This window comes from Corvus kubaryi, unplaced genomic scaffold (assembly GCF_017639235.1).
Source record: "Corvus kubaryi isolate FWS band 111438036 unplaced genomic scaffold, C.kubaryi_AGA036_p1.0 37353, whole genome shotgun sequence".
Classification (NCBI taxonomy): domain Eukaryota; kingdom Metazoa; phylum Chordata; class Aves; order Passeriformes; family Corvidae; genus Corvus; species Corvus kubaryi.
The window spans coordinates 3,141,053-3,159,039 of record NW_024581115.1 but is presented as its reverse complement, the minus strand read 5'-3'; the positions used below and the strand labels follow the sequence as shown (position 1 = coordinate 3,159,039).

The following is a 17,987-nucleotide window of genomic DNA, read 5'->3' as shown; positions in this document are numbered from 1 at the left end:
AATATAAATATAAATATAAATATAAATATAAATATAAATATAAATATAAATATAAATATATATGTATCACTCTCTCTCTCTTTTTTTTCCAATGGGAAAAGCTGAGCTGTGAACACCCCTGGTATTACTTTGGAATCAGTCACCAAACTGCTCTCAGCCAGCTCTGCACAGAGCAGGATTATCTATCACAGGGCTGTGAGTGGAGGCCGTGGGGGCTCGTGCTCCACTGACCCACTCTTCCTCCTCTGGCTACTGCTGCCCCTTCCTTGAGATGGGGTCGCTATGAAATACAGGCATATTGGGCAGGACACAGCCCAGGAGAGCCTTTCTGACAGCCTGCTGTGCTTTGGGGACACGTAAACCTGGCGAATTGTCACTGTGTGACCCCGTGCTGAGCCCGACAGAGCGATGCTGCTTAATTGGAGCTTTTAATGTGCCGTGGAGCTGGTGCGTGTTACAAGGAGCCGGGGCCGGAGGATGCTTAGGACCCAGGGGAAGCGCTGTGGAGCCTGGCTGGCTGGGCTTGGAACAACTCCTGCCTCCCCGGCCAGGACTTCTCAGGTGTCCTGGTACGCGGAGCTGTGCGAGGCGAGCGGGGCCCTCCTGGCAGCTGCCCCTGCCCCACGTCCGTGCCCATGCTCTGAACCCCCTGAGCACCCATGTGCTGGCCCGGGGACCCCTTCACACCATGAATGACCAGTACCACCGAGCCGCCCGGGACGGCTACCTGGACCTGCTGAAGGAAGCCACCAAGAAGGACCTGAACTCGCCGGATGAGGATGGCATGACCCCGACCCTATGGGCCGCCTACCACGGCAACCTGGATGCCCTGCGCCTCATTGTCAGCAGAGGGTGAGTGTTGGCCAGGGCACGGTGCTGGTCTGGGGAACAGAGTAGCGGAGACCCCCTTCTTCCCCCTTCCCTGCTCGCAGGTCAGTGCACCACACAAAATTATGGCTTCTGTCCATAAGACCCCTGCTCCTGTCCTCCTTGCTGTTACTTTTCTCTGCTTGTGGTGCTTTGAATCTAATCCGACACTCCTGGTAACTGCTCTGTGTTTTCCCAGCTCCTCTGACCCTGTAAGTGCTCCTGCCCCCAGCCCTGCTTGCAGCACCCTGGGTAGGGATGAGTTGCCCTTTCCAAGTGCTTTGTAATCTTTTACAGCTCCTGTAAAGACAAACACATTCTGTTGCTGAACTGAAAAAAGCCCTTTAAAGTGAGGGGGCAGAGAGAATAACTGCTCCCTCTGTCCCAAGAATGCTCACAGAGGGATGTGTGCAGTGCCAGCTGGCAGTGGGTGGCACTTGTCTGTTTTACCCAAAGCAAGGTCTCAGTATGTGACCTCTGGGCAGCTCGTCATACACTTGGAGCCTGGAAAATTCGGGTTTTCCAAGAGCAGATTTCTTTAAGCCCAGCCTCCCCCACAGGGCCTGCTCCATACTGGTCTGTCTCTCTGTACCTCACCCTGGGCTGCCAAATCTTAGAGTTTCTGGCTCCCTAAATGTGGATGTGGTGGAGAGGTGGGAGTGGGATTTAGGGGACCTGTTAGACTGGAGGGATTTACGCCTTGGTGTTGGGGGAGGTCTGTGCTAAAGCAAGATCTGCCATTCCTAGTTCTTCTGGGACAGTCTGTGACTCTCCAGTTCTTACCAACCCCCCAAGGACACATCCCAGTGCTTCCTTCTGCTCCAGTAGCTTTTCTGAGCATCTCATCTAAAGCCATCCAAGCTGGAGTGGCTTCTGCCTTGTGTTGAGAGATTGCTGGTGCTGATTTTGATTTATGTCTTGCTAATATTGAGGGATGGTACTGAGGTCAGCAGCCTGGATGGACATCACACCTCCTTGGAAGGGCTTTGCTTCTCCATGTTGGGCTTGGTGGGGCTGTGAGCTCCCATGCAGGGATTTTTGGTCCATCCTGTGCTGTGTTAGCAGCTCTTGTACCTGTCCAGCCACATCTCCACTGTACCTGTTCCTGGGCTCTTGCCATCTCCTGATACTCTGGCTTGCTTGTGCAAAACCTTCAGCCAATACCCCAGCTGTGCTCACAGGCAGAGCTCCTCCATCCATTGTTGTCCTTTCATTGTAAATCATTTCCTTTCAGATCCTGGGGGAAGAAAGGCTGTGTACAGAGTAGCTTTGAGAAGTCCTTGAGCACCTGATGCAGCAGGAGTGTGTTCAGGAAAAGATTGTTTCAGAGCCTGGAAGGGAGAGAGCAAGACAGTGCTCCGAGTGGAGCATCCTGAGATGGTCCTGGGCTGAGAACCCTGTGATGCTTCTCTGGGTGGGGGCTCTGTGACTCCCTGTGTACCTCCCAGGAAAGACTGCACCCAGCAAAAACCTGCCCAGAGCTCCTGTCAGGACAGGAATTGCTAGCCAGGGCCAGAGAGACATGGGAGGAAGGCTCAGGGGATGAGACCCTGAAGTTGAAAATGGTTCCAAAGACTTTGATGGCCAAGAAGTCAATCTGGAAGGCTCAAGCCGAGGATGAATGCCCCTTCAGAAAGGCAAAGCCTTTTGGACTGACTTTATAATCTCTTTACAACACTGTATCTCCTCATACTGCTCATCTCCATCACAGGGCACCCTGCAGCACCCCTGCCTGCCCTGCCAACCCCCATCCAAGCCAGCAGTTTCTGCCTCTCCACAAAGCCCAAGGGCTGCTTTTATAAACTCACATTGGCTTAAAAGGTCCTTGTGGGCTTAAATTGTGTTCGAGTGCAGCCTGGCTGCTGTTTAATTAACAACCTAATATACATTTGTTCCTGACGAGGAAAACAGCCTGGCAAAAGCCCAGTGCCCTTTACATGATGGATGGTGGAGCAAGGTACGTGGCTGTGCGACTGCAGGATGTGTTTGCATTCTTGCACTCATCTCCATGTGTCAGATCCTTGCCTAGGGCCACAGAAGGACCAGCAAAGTGCTTGGCATGGAGGCAGGCACATCCCTGCTCCTTGGAGCTGGCTTTGGGCCTGTGAGAGGCAGGGAAAGCCCCAGCCTGGGGACAAGGGTACCAGAGAGGTGCAATTGTGCAAGACCCAGGAGAGCCTGAGGGCAGACCTTGTAATTTTCTGCCAGTGCCCAGGATGATGTGCCACAGTATTTAAGCCTTGTTCAGAGATGAAACTTAATGCTGTGTTATATAGGTTACTATTACACCTGCACAGTAACAACTGTGAGGCAAGAGGGAGGGCTCTGAGTATCCCAAAATGTCAGGGAATTGCTCTCTGGCCTCTGCTGCCAAAATATTCCTCCTTTGGTTCAGAGAGCCCCACACTACAAGGCAGGGGAGTGTGGGACTATGGCACGGGGCAGTGTCTAGGGGAGTGGGGGCTTTGGGGCTGGCCTGGCTCCATGCAGGGATGGGGTGGGAGGCATCTTCAGGGTCTGAGCAGGCTGGTGAGCCTCCAGCTGGGTTGCATGGGGATGTCAAAGCACAGAGGGTGATGGGGGAGTCCTGGGGCAGCAAGAAACACCAAAATCTCCTTGCCAGTTCTGGGCAGCTGTGCCAGTGCCCAAACAAGCCAAGGCATAGAGTGCTGGGACCAGGCTGTTATGAAACGTCCTAGTGAGGGTGGCCAGAGAAACCCTGAGAAAGCAGGACTGTGGGAGGGGGCTCCTGGGGGCCAAAATCATGGCTCTAATGGTCATGCCAGGCAGGTGGGCACATCTAGGCTCTGTCCTCAGTGAAGGAGCACCATCCATATGTGCTCAGCAGGTTGTGGTGTCAGGCTGAAACAGGGAGGGGGAAAGAAATCCTTTGGTAGATCCTTGAGGGAAGCTTGTTGCCCCAACCCACATGGAAGGGGTAATGAAGCAGACTTATTGCTGTGCCCTTACCAGCTGCTGATGTGTCTGTGCCTCTGTGCCCCCTTTGCAACGGACAGAGAGAGGGTTTGGGATGGAGGGATCAACAGTGGCTCATCCTTCTTGTTTGCCACACAAAAAGCCTTTTTCTTCCTCCTGGCTGGGCTCCAGTGAGGAAAACAAACTCAATTAACATGATGGCTGGGAAGAGGCAGGCGAGCTGGCATTTAGCATTGCAGCTTTTCAGACACAGTAATTCTTCAGTGGGGTTCATTAGGAACCACGGTGGCCGTGGCGGGCACCAGTCCAGCTCCAGTTATAGGCAGGTCTGGGGGCCTTTGCTGGGATCAGCCAGGACTTCCTTGGAGTGGACAGCAGGAGAGGTGAGGATGTGTCTGCAGGTCCTCACTCAGCTTTGTCACCCAGCAGAGCTGGTCCTCAGTTTCCCTTCTTACAAAAACAGGGGGTGGGGATACTTTGAATGTCAGTGGCAGAGGGGACAAGTGGCTCAGCCATGGTTTGGGGGTGATGGTGGCTCCTGACATCAGCCGGGCTGCTCAAGGGCATCACATCACCCCAGCCAGGGCAGGGTTGCAGCGGAGGTTGCAGCAAAGGCACGTGAAGGTGATGTGCATCCTCTGCACGCCACAGGGCCGGAGGCCACGTGGGAGCCAGGGCAGCCTGGCTGTGCTGGTGGGGACATTCCCTGCTGGGAAGGTGAAGGAGCAGGGTGGGGCACTGCTGCAGCTTCGTGGCTTCCGGCACCTGAGCTGTCTGCTGGGAGTGAGGGTGAGCCCTGGGCATGGCGAGGTGCTGAGCCAGGAGACGTGGCCCCGGGCACTGCCCCAGCATGGACAGTCACCCGGCTCAGGAACTGCCAGCCCAGCTTTCTGCTGGGACAAGAGGCAGAGAGCCCTGGCACGACCCTCATCTACAGTGTCTCTGCTGGATTTTTTGAGATTTGAATTTGGAGAACAGCTGAATCCTTGGGCTACCACGACCTGGGCAAAACTTGGCATATAGGACCCAAAGCTCTGCTGTGGGCCCAAAACCTCATATTTTCTGTTCTTTTCTAGGCTTTACTTGGCTCATTGTCCTGACTGACTATGCTGAAGGTAGTGAGGATTGTTCCTCAAGCCATAAATTATTTTTTTTACTCTTCCTCTATTCAAAACCATTTTATGGGAGCCAGAGACACTCTGCACCCAGCTGGCTCCTGCTCTGAGGCCCGATTCCTCACACACAGCCAAGAGCCAAGGGTGAGCCAGCCCTTTGCTATTGGAGGAACTTCACACATGCAGCCAGGGAAGAACATATGTAAGTGCCACTGGATTCCCCACTGGCTAATTGGGATCCTACGGGAGAAGCACAGGGGAAAAACCAGCAGGAAGGGAGTGTGCATGTCATGGTGCAAACGCAGTGACTCAGGAGATGCACATGTCCACCTAAGGGGCCCAATTAACAGTGTTTTAATAATGATTATTACAGGAGTTGACTCAGTGCTTGAAAACGCTTTGAAGCTGAGAAGTGCTGCACTTTACACCTGTTATTAAAATATGTTCCCACTTAGTGGACCCTGCAGTCAGCATCTCCTCATGTGCAGCACCCTGGAGGTGAAGTTTTGCTCAGACAGACACCTGCCAGAGGGAGGGCCTCATGTTTATTATCTGAGTTGAATCAAACATCTCTACTTTGCAAGTCACCGTTCTTCTTTTCTTCTGATGCATTTTTAGCGCCTGTGGCAGGCATTTATAGGGCAGAGGGCCTGAGAGATCTCATTTTGCTCTGATACTCTTGCTTCTAGACAGTGGAAATGACCACGGAAAGCTGGTTTGGATGTTCTTTCCCCTCACTCTCTGAGCAAAGTAGACCTGCACATATGAAACCCTCAAGACCTCCCTGGCTTAGCCCTGAACCAGAGAGACCTGAGAATAGGCTCCAAAAGGTACTTTATGGATTGAGCATCCACACACTTGGTTTAGGGAGCAAGACTGTTTCCAGGGAGTCCACTGCTCAGTCACTGTGCACATCATGAGTCCATGTACACACTGGGACCCTCATGGTGTCCTGGCTCACCTGCCCACACGTGCCAGGCACACAAGTGCCCTTTCAGAGCACACCAAACAAACCAATAGCCCTTCACACACCAGAGTCTCTCCACCAGCACCAGCAGTTCCATGTGGAACAGCTTCACTGGCTCTTTAAATCCAGCTCCATCAATAATTTACTCTTCTCTTGCAATTCATCAAATATTTATCCTCCCCATGCATTTCCCAGCCTGGACATGTCACTACGAGGCTAGAAGCAAGGGCTGGGGAGTTACTGCTCCTGGGAACTCAGCATTGCCAGAGTACTATCAGCTCCCTTCTCTCCTTTTCTTGGCTTCATGGCTTCTCAACCCCGTGATCTCCTGCCTTCCCCCTCCCTATCACCCATCTTTGAAACCTTTTTCTCCTTCTATGAGAGATGTCAAAGGCTCTGGCTCAGAAGTCCTGAAGGGTTTGTGGGGTTTTTTTGCCTTACAGAGTTTTGAACCTTTTGACTAACTTGCTGAATTTGCCAATGAGCTCAAGGTTGTACTTACTACATTTCTGTGAATTTAGTGAAAACACATTTATGATGGAGTTACAGCTCATGCTCCCACAGAGAAAGCTGAGTGCACCTCATAGCAGTTTTCAGGGAGTTAGGAAGCTCATACTCTGGGTCCAAATAATCTCCAGCTTAAACTCTGGACAGGCTTTATTGTTTCTGTAAAACCTGAGGATTGCAAACTTGGCATTACACTGACTGGGCAGCTCCTCTCTGTCTCTGCTGCCCCTTGGAGAGTGTTCCAAGCAGGCAGTGGGGTCCCTGTGTGGGGGTGAATGTGCTGGATGAGGCTATTTCTGGGGTTTGTGCATTGGCACAAAGTGATGAAGGTGCAAAGCAGCAGGGCAAAGAGGTCCCTCTGCTCCTGTGATCTCCTGCTCTTTCCCTGGAGAAGTTTTCGGACTGTTTGAAGTCAGACAAGCCATAGCTCAGAGCACATGGGATTTGGGAGAGGGCTCTGAGCTCTGCTTCTCCCAGCTTTTGTCACCACAGAACTTAAAGCAGCAAGGAGTTAAGTAACCCTTGCTGAAGGTCTCAAGTGTGCATTTAAGGAGCTGGACTTGATGATCCTTGATGGGTCACTTCCAACTCTCCATATTCTATGATTTGCTTTCTGCACTCCTGGTGTCACCATGGATTGGAGATGAGGTCTGCTGCGCTCCTCCGGAGCTCGCTGAAAGGGTGGTGTGGGAACAGGCAGGAGCTGTGCTAAACCAGAGCTCTGCCAGGGCTCTGCTGCCCACGAGGAGTTGCTCCTGAGGGTGGTGGAGCTGCCCAGCCTTAATAAAAGGCTTTGCCATATCCATGTGCATGGAGGGAGAGCGCCCTGTTGACAGATACTGCTGCTGGCTGCATATCATTAGCACACACGCTCAGGAGAGGGCTGGTGCCAGCAGGGGTGTGAACTTTCTCTTGTTTCACCTGAGCACAAATACAGAGGAATGTCAGGAGGACAGACTTCCCTTGAATCCCAGGTTTGTGTTCGTCCTGGCACAGGGGGCAGGAGATGTGGGCAAGTGGTTGTGTCCTGCCAGCAGCTTGCTGGGGCAGGGGCTGCAGATGCTACTGGCAGTGTCCAGCTCTTGAGGAGTGCAGAAACCTAATCTCCACTTTCTCTGAAACTGGATTCTCAGGATGTGCTAATACCAACATGCTTCCAGCCGTGCTGTCAAGACCAAGCACAGTACGGCAAAATCCCCCAGAGAACCCCAATGCCGAGGCCAAGGACAGCCAATTCACTCTTATTCTCTCCTGCCAGCATTCCCCTTTGTGCCACAGATTTCCCCAGGTGCCAAGGAACAGGTGGGTGGGAAGGTACAGCAGCTGGGGGGTTTCAGAACCACTGCTGAGGATGGGTGTTTCATGGTGGGATCCCAAGGTCTCCCACCCAGGATGTGGCATACAGAGAGGCATTTTGGCATGCCCCCCCACAGAGTCTGAAAGAAGCCAAGATCTGAAGACAAAATCTGACTAGAATTTAATGGGATATTTGAGATTTGAAATTTCCTACCAAGCTTAAGGCCTAAGCTGGAATCAGACGCATACCTCAGCTCTGGGCTGTTCAGAACCTGGCTTGCCTTCCCCCAGAAGTTGGTTTGATGCAGGAATACATTTGTCTTGAGACCTAAATTCAACTGACATTGCCACAGACTTGCACGTGGGGCACATGATTCCACGTCAGTAGTACACCCCTCCAGAAGACCCCTTTAAAATTAAGTTGCAGGAACCAGAGGCATGTAGCTTGATATTTCAAAGAGCCAACAGTTCATGGTGCTGATTTGCCCCTGCACAGCTGGGAATATCTCAGTGGAGTCTGTCATCAATCCCTGCATGCTAACCAGTTGTTTTTCTTGCTGCCTAGGGGAGATCCAGACAAATGTGACATCTGGGGGAACACCCCCCTCCATCTGGCAGCAGCCAACGGCCACCTGAACTGCCTCTCCTTCCTCATCTCCTTTGGGGCCAACATCTGGTGCCTGGACAATGACTACCACACCCCACTGGACATGGCAGCCATGAAGGGGCACATGGAGTGTGTGCGGTACCTGGACTCGATTGCTGCCAAGCAGAGCAGCCTCAACCCCAAGCTGGTGAGCAAACTGAAGGACAAGGCCTTTCGAGATGCAGAGAGGAGGATTAAGGACTGTGTGAAGCTGCAGAAGAAGCACCACAAAAGGATGGAGAAACGGTACAGAAAGGAGATGTCAGATAATTCGGATACCATGAGCTTTTCCAGCTATTCAAGCAGCACCTTAAGCAAGAAGTTCCAGCACATGTCTATGGTGACTTCCCTGCCATATTCACAAGCCACCATCCACGGCACAGCCAAGGGAAAGACGAAAATACAAAAGAAATTAGAGAAGAAGAAGCAGGTGGACGGGACATTCAAGATCTACGAGGATGGGAGGAAAAGCGTGCGCTCTCTGTCCGGTCTGCAGCTGGGCAACGACGTCATGTTTGTGAAGCAGGGCACATACGCCAGCCCCAAGGAGTGGACTCGCCGCAATATCCGAGACATGTTCCTCACGGATGAAGACACTGTCTCCCGTGCCATAAGCGACCCGGGTTTGCACATGGACTCTGCCCACTCGGAGGTCAGCACCGACTCCGGACACGACTCCTTGTTCAACCGCCCCGGGCTGGGCACCATGGTGTTCCGGCGCAACTACGTCAGCAGCGGGCTCTTCGGGATCGGCCGAGAGGACGGGGGCGCGCTGGGGGAGGACAGCGCCGATGGGATGGGCGTCAAACTGCGGAGCCGCCTGCAGCGCTCGCCAAGTCTCAACGACAGCATTGGCAGTGCCAACAGCCTGCAGGAGAGGAACGCGGAGGAGCTGCCCTGGGATGAGGTGGAGCTGGGCTTAGACGATGACGACGAACCAGACACCAGCCCCTTGGAAACTTTTCTGGCTTCCCTGCACATGTTTGAGTTCATCTCCATCCTGAAGAAGGAAAAGATTGACTTGGAGGCCCTCATGCTGTGCTCAGACAATGACCTGAAGAGCATCAATATCCCATTGGGCCCCAGGAAAAAGATTGTGGATGCCATCCAGAGGAGACGACAAACGCTGGAGAAGCCAGATGTCATTGTAGACACTGAACTGTAAGTAGGAGATGGGGTGTCTGAGAGGTTAAACTCTTCAGCAGGTGGAGATGTGGATAATGTAATGTCTTGTTTTCAACCTGCTTGGAAGAATAGGAGTCCAGGTAACCTCAGCACTTCCGCGTGTGGGCAAATTCCTGCTCGTGTGGAAAGGATTTGGAGAGGTGGCAGTAGCGTTAGTTCATTACTCAACAGCCCTAATGTGACTGGGCAGGACGTGAAGCCCTTGTTTTGTTTCATAACCCATATGAATGCAGACTGCTCTGTGGTCTGATGCTTCTCAGTCCCTGTAGCTGAGATTTTCAACCACGCTGGGGCTTGTCTTGACTCTTCACCTTTTGAAGACGTTAGGAAATCAACCGCAATTCCCGGTGGGAGCTGGCTGACGGCAGTGCCCGGTGGCATTGGGAATCCTTCCCCAAGTGCTTGAGATCTTACTCAGGCCTCTGGAGATTGCATATCTGGGTTGGAGCTGTTGCTGTTTTATGGTGTTTCCAGGGTTTGGTTGGTAGAGTTAAAGGACCGTGTGCCTTTCAGAGAGGTGAAGGGAAGGCCACGTGCACTGACACCCCAATTCACTGGGTTGTTTGGGCTTCCCAGCCTTCAGATATCTGTGTGCTGCTTTTACAGCCTTTTAGTACAGCTTGTTCTTGGAGGTGCTGATAGATTTTTCTCTCTCCCTTTGCAGATAGCAGCAGCATCTTTTTTTTTTTATGCTCGAGAAACAAACCCAGTTCTAAGTTGCCAGAAAACACAAGCCAGAGACTCCCTTCCTGGGGCAGCTGAAAGCTACAGCCATCCCCACCAGTCCCACAGGACTGCTCCCTTGCTCTGCTCCCTGTCTGTGTGATGCTCCTGGGTGGTTCCTGGCACAGAGATCGGACCAGGCAGCTCCAACCTGCCAGCCTTCAAGGGACCACTCACTGGAGGAAGGAGTGAGCTGCACAGCTGGCTGGGACGCTGCTGTCACAGGCTGTGAGACCACACCAAGCCATGAACGGAAGGAGATAACATGATATTTTCAAAGGGATCCAAAATAAATAATTACAATCCATTCTTCCCTGAGCAAGTGGTTGTTTTGGGGTTTGGGCTTGAGGAGAGGAGGGTTGGGGAATTTTGCTCTCTCTCCTGGTGAGAAGGATCATCTTGTCTGGTGCTGTGTTTTTGGAAGGGAGTTCTGATTACCGTGGTCTCAGTTTGAGATGTGCCAGCCCTGACTTTGGCCAGCTGGTGCCCAGTAAGTCTGTGAGTCTGGTCTGTGCTGTCTTGAGGGCAAAATCCAGAATGAAGATGATGCTTTGAACATGTTGGTAGTTGCCTTCCAGTGGTCAAATGGCTGTTTCACAGACGCAACATTTCTGTCCCACCTCTCCGGGGCACTGAGCTGTGTCAGCAGGTTGTGTGCAAAGGACCTTGTCTCTGAAATCCAGGAATTTCCCAGGACTGAGCACAGCAGCGAGCTGCAGCCCAGAGCCTCTTCTGAGCATCCCTGATGCATCAGTGCTCAAAGCACAGCTCTGAACTGCAGTGTCAGGTGTTTCCACAGACCCGTCCCACTGACCATTGCACTCCCAGCTCCACTGCAGCATTTTACAGGTGATCTGGGAATGGCTCCTGGGGGGCAGGAGTTTCTGGGGTGCAGCAGCAGGATGGGCAGTGACAGATCCTAATGAGGGAGAGTCAGCAGCCCATGCCATGGGGTATTGGCAAAGTGCCTGTTCAGGCTGTGATGCAGACTGCCAGATCAGAAAAATGCTGCACGTTGTTACTGGCGTTGCTTATCCACTTTATTTTGCAGGGATGCAAATGATAAGGAATGACCTGTTTGTGCTCGTCCCAGGCCAGGCTGGCATCTGGACCCCACTTAGTCCCTTTGGAGCTGCAGAGGCTGTGGTTATGCTGTTTGGAAGACAGGGACTGGTTTGGTGTGAAGCAGCTGTGCTACTCTGCCTGTGCTTGCCCTGGGTGTGTGGGTGTAGGGGAGGAAAATTACTCTTTGCAAGTTAGAAATACTCAGGTGTCCTGCTGCTCCCCAAGTGGCTGAATCCCCACCAGGAGAGGTGTGGGGTCCCAGCCTCGTGCCACTGCACACAGGGATGCTCCAGCATCCCCCACACACCACCACTGCGCTGAGGATCCAAGATCTTTCTGCACAGATGCAAACTGATTTGCTTTTTTTAAGCATTTTGTAGACCTAACAGTGCATTTATATTTGAAATTACAAGTTCTGCATAACTCTTGGCTCAACTTCCAGGCAAAAGGGGGAGAGATCAGATGTGCTGAGTCAGTGAGTTCTCCAAGAAGGCTGCACTACCCCGGCCCCAGCACTGTTTTCTTTGGTCCCTTTCCAAAGCCCAGGGCTGTGTCCCAGCAGGGAGAGCAGTGCTTTGGCTGATGTCACAGCTCCCTCTGCCGGGACCGGGTCTGGGAGAGCAGGATAGGACCCACAGCCCACTGGGATCCACTGCTGCCAGCAGGACGTGCACCCTCAGGCCAGTGTTCAGGTGAGGCTGTGATGACTAAATTCACCTCTTCCTCATGCACATGTGAAGCTCATCCAAGCCCTCTGGCCCTTCTCTGGATAACTGCCAGAGTGCCAGCTGCCCACCACAAACCAGTCCCCAGCCCCAGTATCCCCAGGGACGGATTGTGCCTTTGGGTCTGTGCTGGGCACAGGAGGGGAGTGACTTGCCATGGCTCACTCCAGTGCCACTCCAGTGCAATGGGGACCAGTTTATCCCAGCAGATGGCAAAGAGAAGTGGATCTATTGGCTTGGCACCCACTGGAGACCTTAGCAGGCCAGGCACTGGGATGTGGAGGGTATTTCAGAGCTCTAGGCACTTGGGGTGTGCACACTCCCTAACTTTTGCACTGTTGCTTAGGAGCACCCAGGCAGTTGCTGATGTTGAGCTGATGCTGACAGAGATCTTTTCTCCCAACTTGTCTTTCCTTCAAAGAGCCAGTGAAATGTTTGGTGACATGACAGTACCCAAGTGCCATGGGACGTGTCGTGCATAGCTAAGACCAAGCCCAAAAATGCCATTTGGGATCACCAAGCCCTGAGATCAACGTGGTCACCTCTGTGATGCAGGGAGAGCCAAAACTGAGCTGTGGCATCAATGCAGAGCCAAAGAGATGGGCTCTGTGGGATGAGGAGGGTGGTCTGTGGGCATGGGGTGGCTGTCACTGGCATCAAAAGCCCCAGAACAAGCACCTGCATTTGGATCTCATGTGTGTTCCTTGTCTTGAGGTTTGGTCCACAGTTTCCAGCCAGGTTTGTCTCACAAAGTGTGGGGCCACAGTCCTTGCAGGACACAACATCCAAAGCCCTGGCCAAAGAGGTGTTTCCTGCATTCCAATCCCCCCTGTCCAGCTGAGTTGCTGCATCCCACTGGGCTCATGATGCAGCCAGGCTCCTCTTGCCCTGGGCATGAGGAGGAAATGTGGCTGTCCCCAGGTTCTCAGAGCTCAGCTTGCCCTGTGGCTGCTCTGCCCATCGGAGCTTCCACGGGGAAACCTCACGGTGCTCATTACACTCCACAACGAGAACAACAAGCTCCTTTCTGAGAGGGCACTTGTGAAAGCAGGGTGGAGATCAAGGCTGGCACACCCTGGAGAACACCCTTAAATACCCTCCCAAACAGAAACCCAGCCAGGCAGCAGGTTTCCCCGTCCCACTGCTGCCAACCAGCAAACACAGTCCCTTGTCCCGGCCTGTGGCACCAGAGCAGGCAGGGCCTGCAGTGGATGGCAGCATGTGCCCGTCAGGGAACCAGTGACCCTGGGGATGCTTGTCCTGTAACACCCCAAGCCACAAACACCAAACCACCCTGTGCCTGTGTTAAATGGGGCTTCCCAGCAAAACCCGTCCCCTGGGTTTAGCTTGGACACGTGTTTCCTTGCTCCTGACGGTGTAGAAGGTGGTCTGTAGGGAGTGGAGAAAGGCCAATGGGCCATGCCAGTGGTCAAGCCATGGCATGGACACTCCATCCTTAAGCTGGACATCCTCAGCTCCTCAGCTAAAGGAGCATTGCTCACATGATGCTGATTCCCAGGCCCTGCCTTTATCCCCAGGCAGCTGCTGCAAGAGGGGCTGTACTGGCACTCATTAGCACTCAGGTGCTCCAGACCACAGTCTGGAGCTGGGAGAGAGCAGGGGAGGTTTTTGGGGATGACTGAGGTCCTACAGTGGTGGTGTTGGAGATGTGGGTTTGCAGGCACCATTGAAGCATTCCTGCTTGGCTGCTGGGTACCACCACTCGCCCATGGGGACGTGGCTGCTTCCCCAGGCTGCTGGCAGCACCAGGTTATTGGCTGCTGCCTTCAGATGGCACGTGTGCTCAGCCTTGCCACGTGGGATTGACATGGGAACTGAGAAAGGACATCGACCACAGGACACTGGGTAGGTCCTACAGGACACTAGATAGGTCCTACAGGTAGAGAGGACCAGGAGAAGGCATCTTCCTTGGGCTGGAGCACCTTGTCCTCAGCCCTGCCTGGTGCTCCTCTCCCCCAGGCTCGCCCGGAGTTGGTGACAGCCACGGTGCCCACACCGGAGGGTGACTCTGGGGTCCAGGACCTGCCAGGCCAGCGTGGGCCATTTCACCCCACTTGCTTAACTATTTCCTGCCCATCCCACCAGGGATTCACTTCCTGGCCCAGCAGCTGAGTAATGCATGGCTGCAGGAAGGTGCATGGCCAGGATGGAGGCGAGGGGCAAGGGGATTGTTGCAGAGCACCCCCGGCATGCTCTGGCTTTGCCGTGCCTTGCGTGGTGTTCCCTGGCAGCCCAGCACAGGGATGGATGTGCCACTGATATGGGTTGGATGCAGCACCTCACAGGGGCCTTGCAACTGCTTTTGGGAGTCTCCATGGCTATTCCCAAAACCGAAGTGCCCCAAAAAGCAGAAGCATGGACACAGCTCAGCGTGTCTTCCCAGTGGCACACTTGCTGAGTGGGCCAGGAAAGTGGGAGAAGTTGAGGGCCATTTTATTTAAATTCTGGCTTTAGATATTAACAGGGCAAATAATTTTCTACATTTACAACTCATAAATTTTCCACTTAATGCCCATTCATAAGTATTAGCAAAATATCAAGCAATGCCACGGATTCTGACACCAGTTTTCTCAAGGCTGGAGTGAGCTCCCTGGTACCCACTGTCCTGGTACCCATCATCCTGGCTTGCTCCCAAGAAGGAGCACAGGGACACATCTGCAGATGGCACCGAGCATCCCAGGGGGGAGCCAGGGCAGAGAAAGGTGTGAGGCATCACCAGTGTCCTGGGCCCACTCAGGATTCATCCCACTGGGCACTGACAGTGCTGCTGGGAAAAAGTGTACTTGGAGCACAGGCACCACCTGACTATCCCAGGTCATTGCCCAGGACATCATCATCCCCAGCTGCTGAACATCCCTGGTCCCCCATGACACCCAGGCCCTGGCACAGCCCTGAAACCTGCAGGGAGGATGGGCTCCTGGAAACACTGCTGCAAGGAAACTGAAACTGGGGAACTATTTTAGGAGGACTTGACTCAAGCCCAGTGATGGAGCTGGCTCTGTGCCCTCCACGTGCTGGGGTGAGAACACTGAGCAGTCAGGAACAGCCCCAGCACCACAACATCCCCTGTGTGAACAACAAATCAGCTCAGCAGGGACACCTGGGTCCCAGGGGTGATGGCAGGTGGGAAACCCTCAGTAACCAGGACAATACCAACAGTGGCTCCTTGGCAGTGCTGGTAGCTGTGACCATGCTGTGCCTGGGGCAAATACTTGCACTGCAGGATTGATGCTCTGGATGGCCTGTACATCCTGCTCTGGACACTTTGGTGGGAGAAAGTGGGGGGCAAAGGCACTGAGGGGGTTGTGGGACCCTTGGCTGGTGTGGGGCCAGGCCAATGACTGTCACTACATGTGCCGTGGCACCGCCTGCCCTGTGGCACCGGGGATCCCTGTTCACAGATCCTGAGCTCCAGGGTGCCTCTGAGGGCTGTGGTGATCCCAACTTTCATCATTATCTCTCTCCTTCTTGGAGTGACAGAGACAACCTTCCTGCTGCTCCTGATCTCTGTCTAAGCTTTAATCTTTCGGTCTGTACTTTGACAACAACTATATCTTCCTATTCTAACACATCGGCACTCTACACAGCCAGCAGAGCCACCCAGCCCAGAAAGTCCTGGTGGGACCAGGAGCAGCCATCACCAAAGGAGACACCTGGGTGAAGGCTGGGCCACCTAATCCCTCATGGAACTGCACTGGCTGGAGCAGCAAGTACAGGGCTGCCAGGGTGGCATCCAGTCCAAACACCACCTAAACCCAGACAGTAAGCAAGCATGGATGGACTTCCCAAGGCTCCCATCTCCTCTCTGTTGAGGCTGCAGCCACCGCTGCCTGGGCAGAGGTAGAAGCAGGCTCAGCTCCAGCCCAAGGACGGGCTCTGCCCTCACAGGAGGCGCCAGCGACAGATCTGTCTGCCACAACATCCCTTTGTTCCCATCCATTATCTCTACCCCAGGAAACAGCAAAACTCGGCGGGCATGACCATGTCCAAGCAAAGCCTGGGATCCTCACCCACGCTCATCCCCCCAGGACACTGCCCTGGGCTCTCTGGCTGCATTTTGGAAATGCACCCATGTCTGGGATGGCCGGGCTTCACACGTCCCTATACGTGGAGTGCAGTGCCAGCAGCTGTGGGCAGCACTGGTGACCCGTGTAGAGAAATGTGTGGGAATTCCAGAATGCCAAAAGGCCTGAACAGGGCAGAAGGCGGATTCTGGAAGCAGGCCTGGTGCTGCCTTTTACGTCTGCGGTGATAAACCCACAGCCTGGCCCTTCTCCACAGCCACAAACAAACAAACACTGAGCGTGGCACTGTGGCTCGGCTGACCCGGGATGCCTGCGTGTCACAGCACCAGAGTCAGACGGGGATGCTACCCCCAAACCTTTCCACATCCCTGGCACTGCACACCTCCCACACCAACGCCCCTTATTTCAGCACCTCGACCCCACCAATGTTTTGGAGCAGACTTCCCAGGGCAGGGGGATGCCGTGGGGTCCCACGAGGCCAGGGAAGGCTGAGCAGCACAGCTGCCCACCTGGAGAGGGATGGGAAGCTGCACAGGGCATCCATGACCCCCTCGGAGCCGCTACCTCCGGAGGAGCAGGGAGCCCAGCCCTCGGCCCCGGCTCAATAACCGAGCTAACGAGAGCCGCTGTCAACAAGTCCGCAGCTCCCCAGCCGGCGCAGGAAGGACGCCTGCTCCAGGGATCCGGGAGGAGAAACCTGTTTCACTGACCTTGCTCCATCACCGCCTTCCTGGCTGCGCCGTGGGCGTTTGGGGCTGCGGCGGGGGGCGAGCGGCTCGGCGGCCCCTCAGGGGCACGGCGAGGAGGAGGAGGAGGAGGAGGAGGAGCGGGGCTGGGGCCGCATCGCCGGCGGGCCGGGGCGCGGGGGACGCGCCGGGCGGGAGGGAGGGAGGATGAGCCCCGCTCCGTCGATGCCGAACCTCGGCGCGGCTCCTCGCCTGCCTGCGGAGCCTCGCTCCACCCCTCATCCGCTAATAAAGCCTCCGCCGCGCCGGTCCCTCCTTTGCCACTGACTCACGAGCTGACCCAGCCCAATCCCCGAACTGCCCCGCACTTCCATTTTCTGACCTACAAAGCCCGGCTCATCCCCGCCACTCTCCTGCTCCTTTACATAAGAGCACCCGGCTCCAAACCCAACCCTGCGGCACTGGGACACTCTCAAGGGATGCCCGAGGGGCCACAGTGGGTGCTCGATGGCGGGGTATGGGCTCGGTCATCCGTGCCCAGGGAAGTGGACCCCAGCTGTGGTTTCATGGGTGCTGCACAGCCCTCGAGGGCACTCGCTGACACCCACAGACAGCATCTCCCCAGGGGCTTTGCTCGCATTTCAGGGAGTGGGAAGGGAGGGTGAGCAGCAGGTGCTGTTCTTGGCATGGTGTCCTGCCTGCTTTAGTGCCAGGGAATGCCTTCACCCCGCTGCCCTGGTGCATTGGCACCCCTCCAGTACCCCGAAACCCAGCCAGTCGGGTTTGAAAAGCAGGCCAGGGATGGCTGGGGAGGTGGAGGCTTTATGGGCACTTGTCAGACTGTGATGGGATGTGCTGGACTCATCTCCACTGCTGGTCAGGGAGCAACTCTGGCCACATCCTGCCCCTTCTCTTCTCACCTGGGAAAAGCATAAAAACATCTTTTTTTTTTTTTTTTTTCCCCAGTTGCTTTCACAGGCAATGGCAAGTGCTGCTCTGTGAGAAGCAGGACTGTGCCCCAAAAGGTCGTGAGGTGGAGGATGAGCATCCTTGGGTCACAGTGGGGATCAGGTGACAGCAGCTGCCAGCATCCCTGCAGGAAGGCTACAGGGCAGAGAGGTCCCCAGGGTAATCAGAAGATGCAGGGATCCCCAGGGAGTGAGACCTCGGAGCTCTGTGTCCCAGGACTGGATGCAGTGCCAGGCCAGGATGGGTTGGGAGA

General features: G+C 54.5%; 2 protein-coding genes across 3 annotated transcripts in view; one reads left to right on the top strand and one right to left on the bottom strand.

Moving 5' to 3' along the window:
* Window positions 1-16,993, bottom strand: part of OTOP2 (otopetrin 2) — a 25,917-nt gene extending 8,924 nt beyond the window's left edge. The window contains exon 1 of the mRNA XM_042032490.1: window positions 16,790-16,993. The gene's annotated coding sequence lies outside the window, so the exon portion shown is untranslated. The remainder of the gene's footprint in view (window positions 1-16,789) is intronic.
* On the top strand, window positions 94-10,550 carry USH1G (USH1 protein network component sans). Of its 2 annotated transcripts, XM_042032491.1 has the most exons (3): window positions 95-852; window positions 8,255-9,496; window positions 10,185-10,550. In XM_042032491.1, the coding sequence occupies exons 1-3, from the start codon at window positions 689-691 to the stop codon at window positions 10,186-10,188; spliced, it is 1,410 nt and encodes a 469-aa protein (XP_041888425.1). In that variant the 5' UTR covers window positions 95-688; the 3' UTR covers window positions 10,189-10,550. The 2 variants fall into 2 exon arrangements, with proteins under 2 accessions (XP_041888426.1, XP_041888425.1); XM_042032492.1 differs by lacking the exon at window positions 10,185-10,550 and having other exon boundaries at window positions 94-852; window positions 8,255-9,500.
* Window positions 16,994-17,987: the final 994 nt, after the last annotated feature.

What these genes read in the sequence shown, in the direction of transcription:
- USH1G (XM_042032491.1), top strand. Translation starts at nt 689, where the DNA reads ATGAATGACCAGTACCACCGAGCCGCCCGGGACGGCTACCTGGACCTG. An exon ending in CGCCTCATTGTCAGCAGAGG is followed by an intron (nt 853 to 8,254) that starts GTGAGTGTTGGC and finishes CTTGCTGCCTAG; the next exon opens with GGGAGATCCAGACAAATGTG.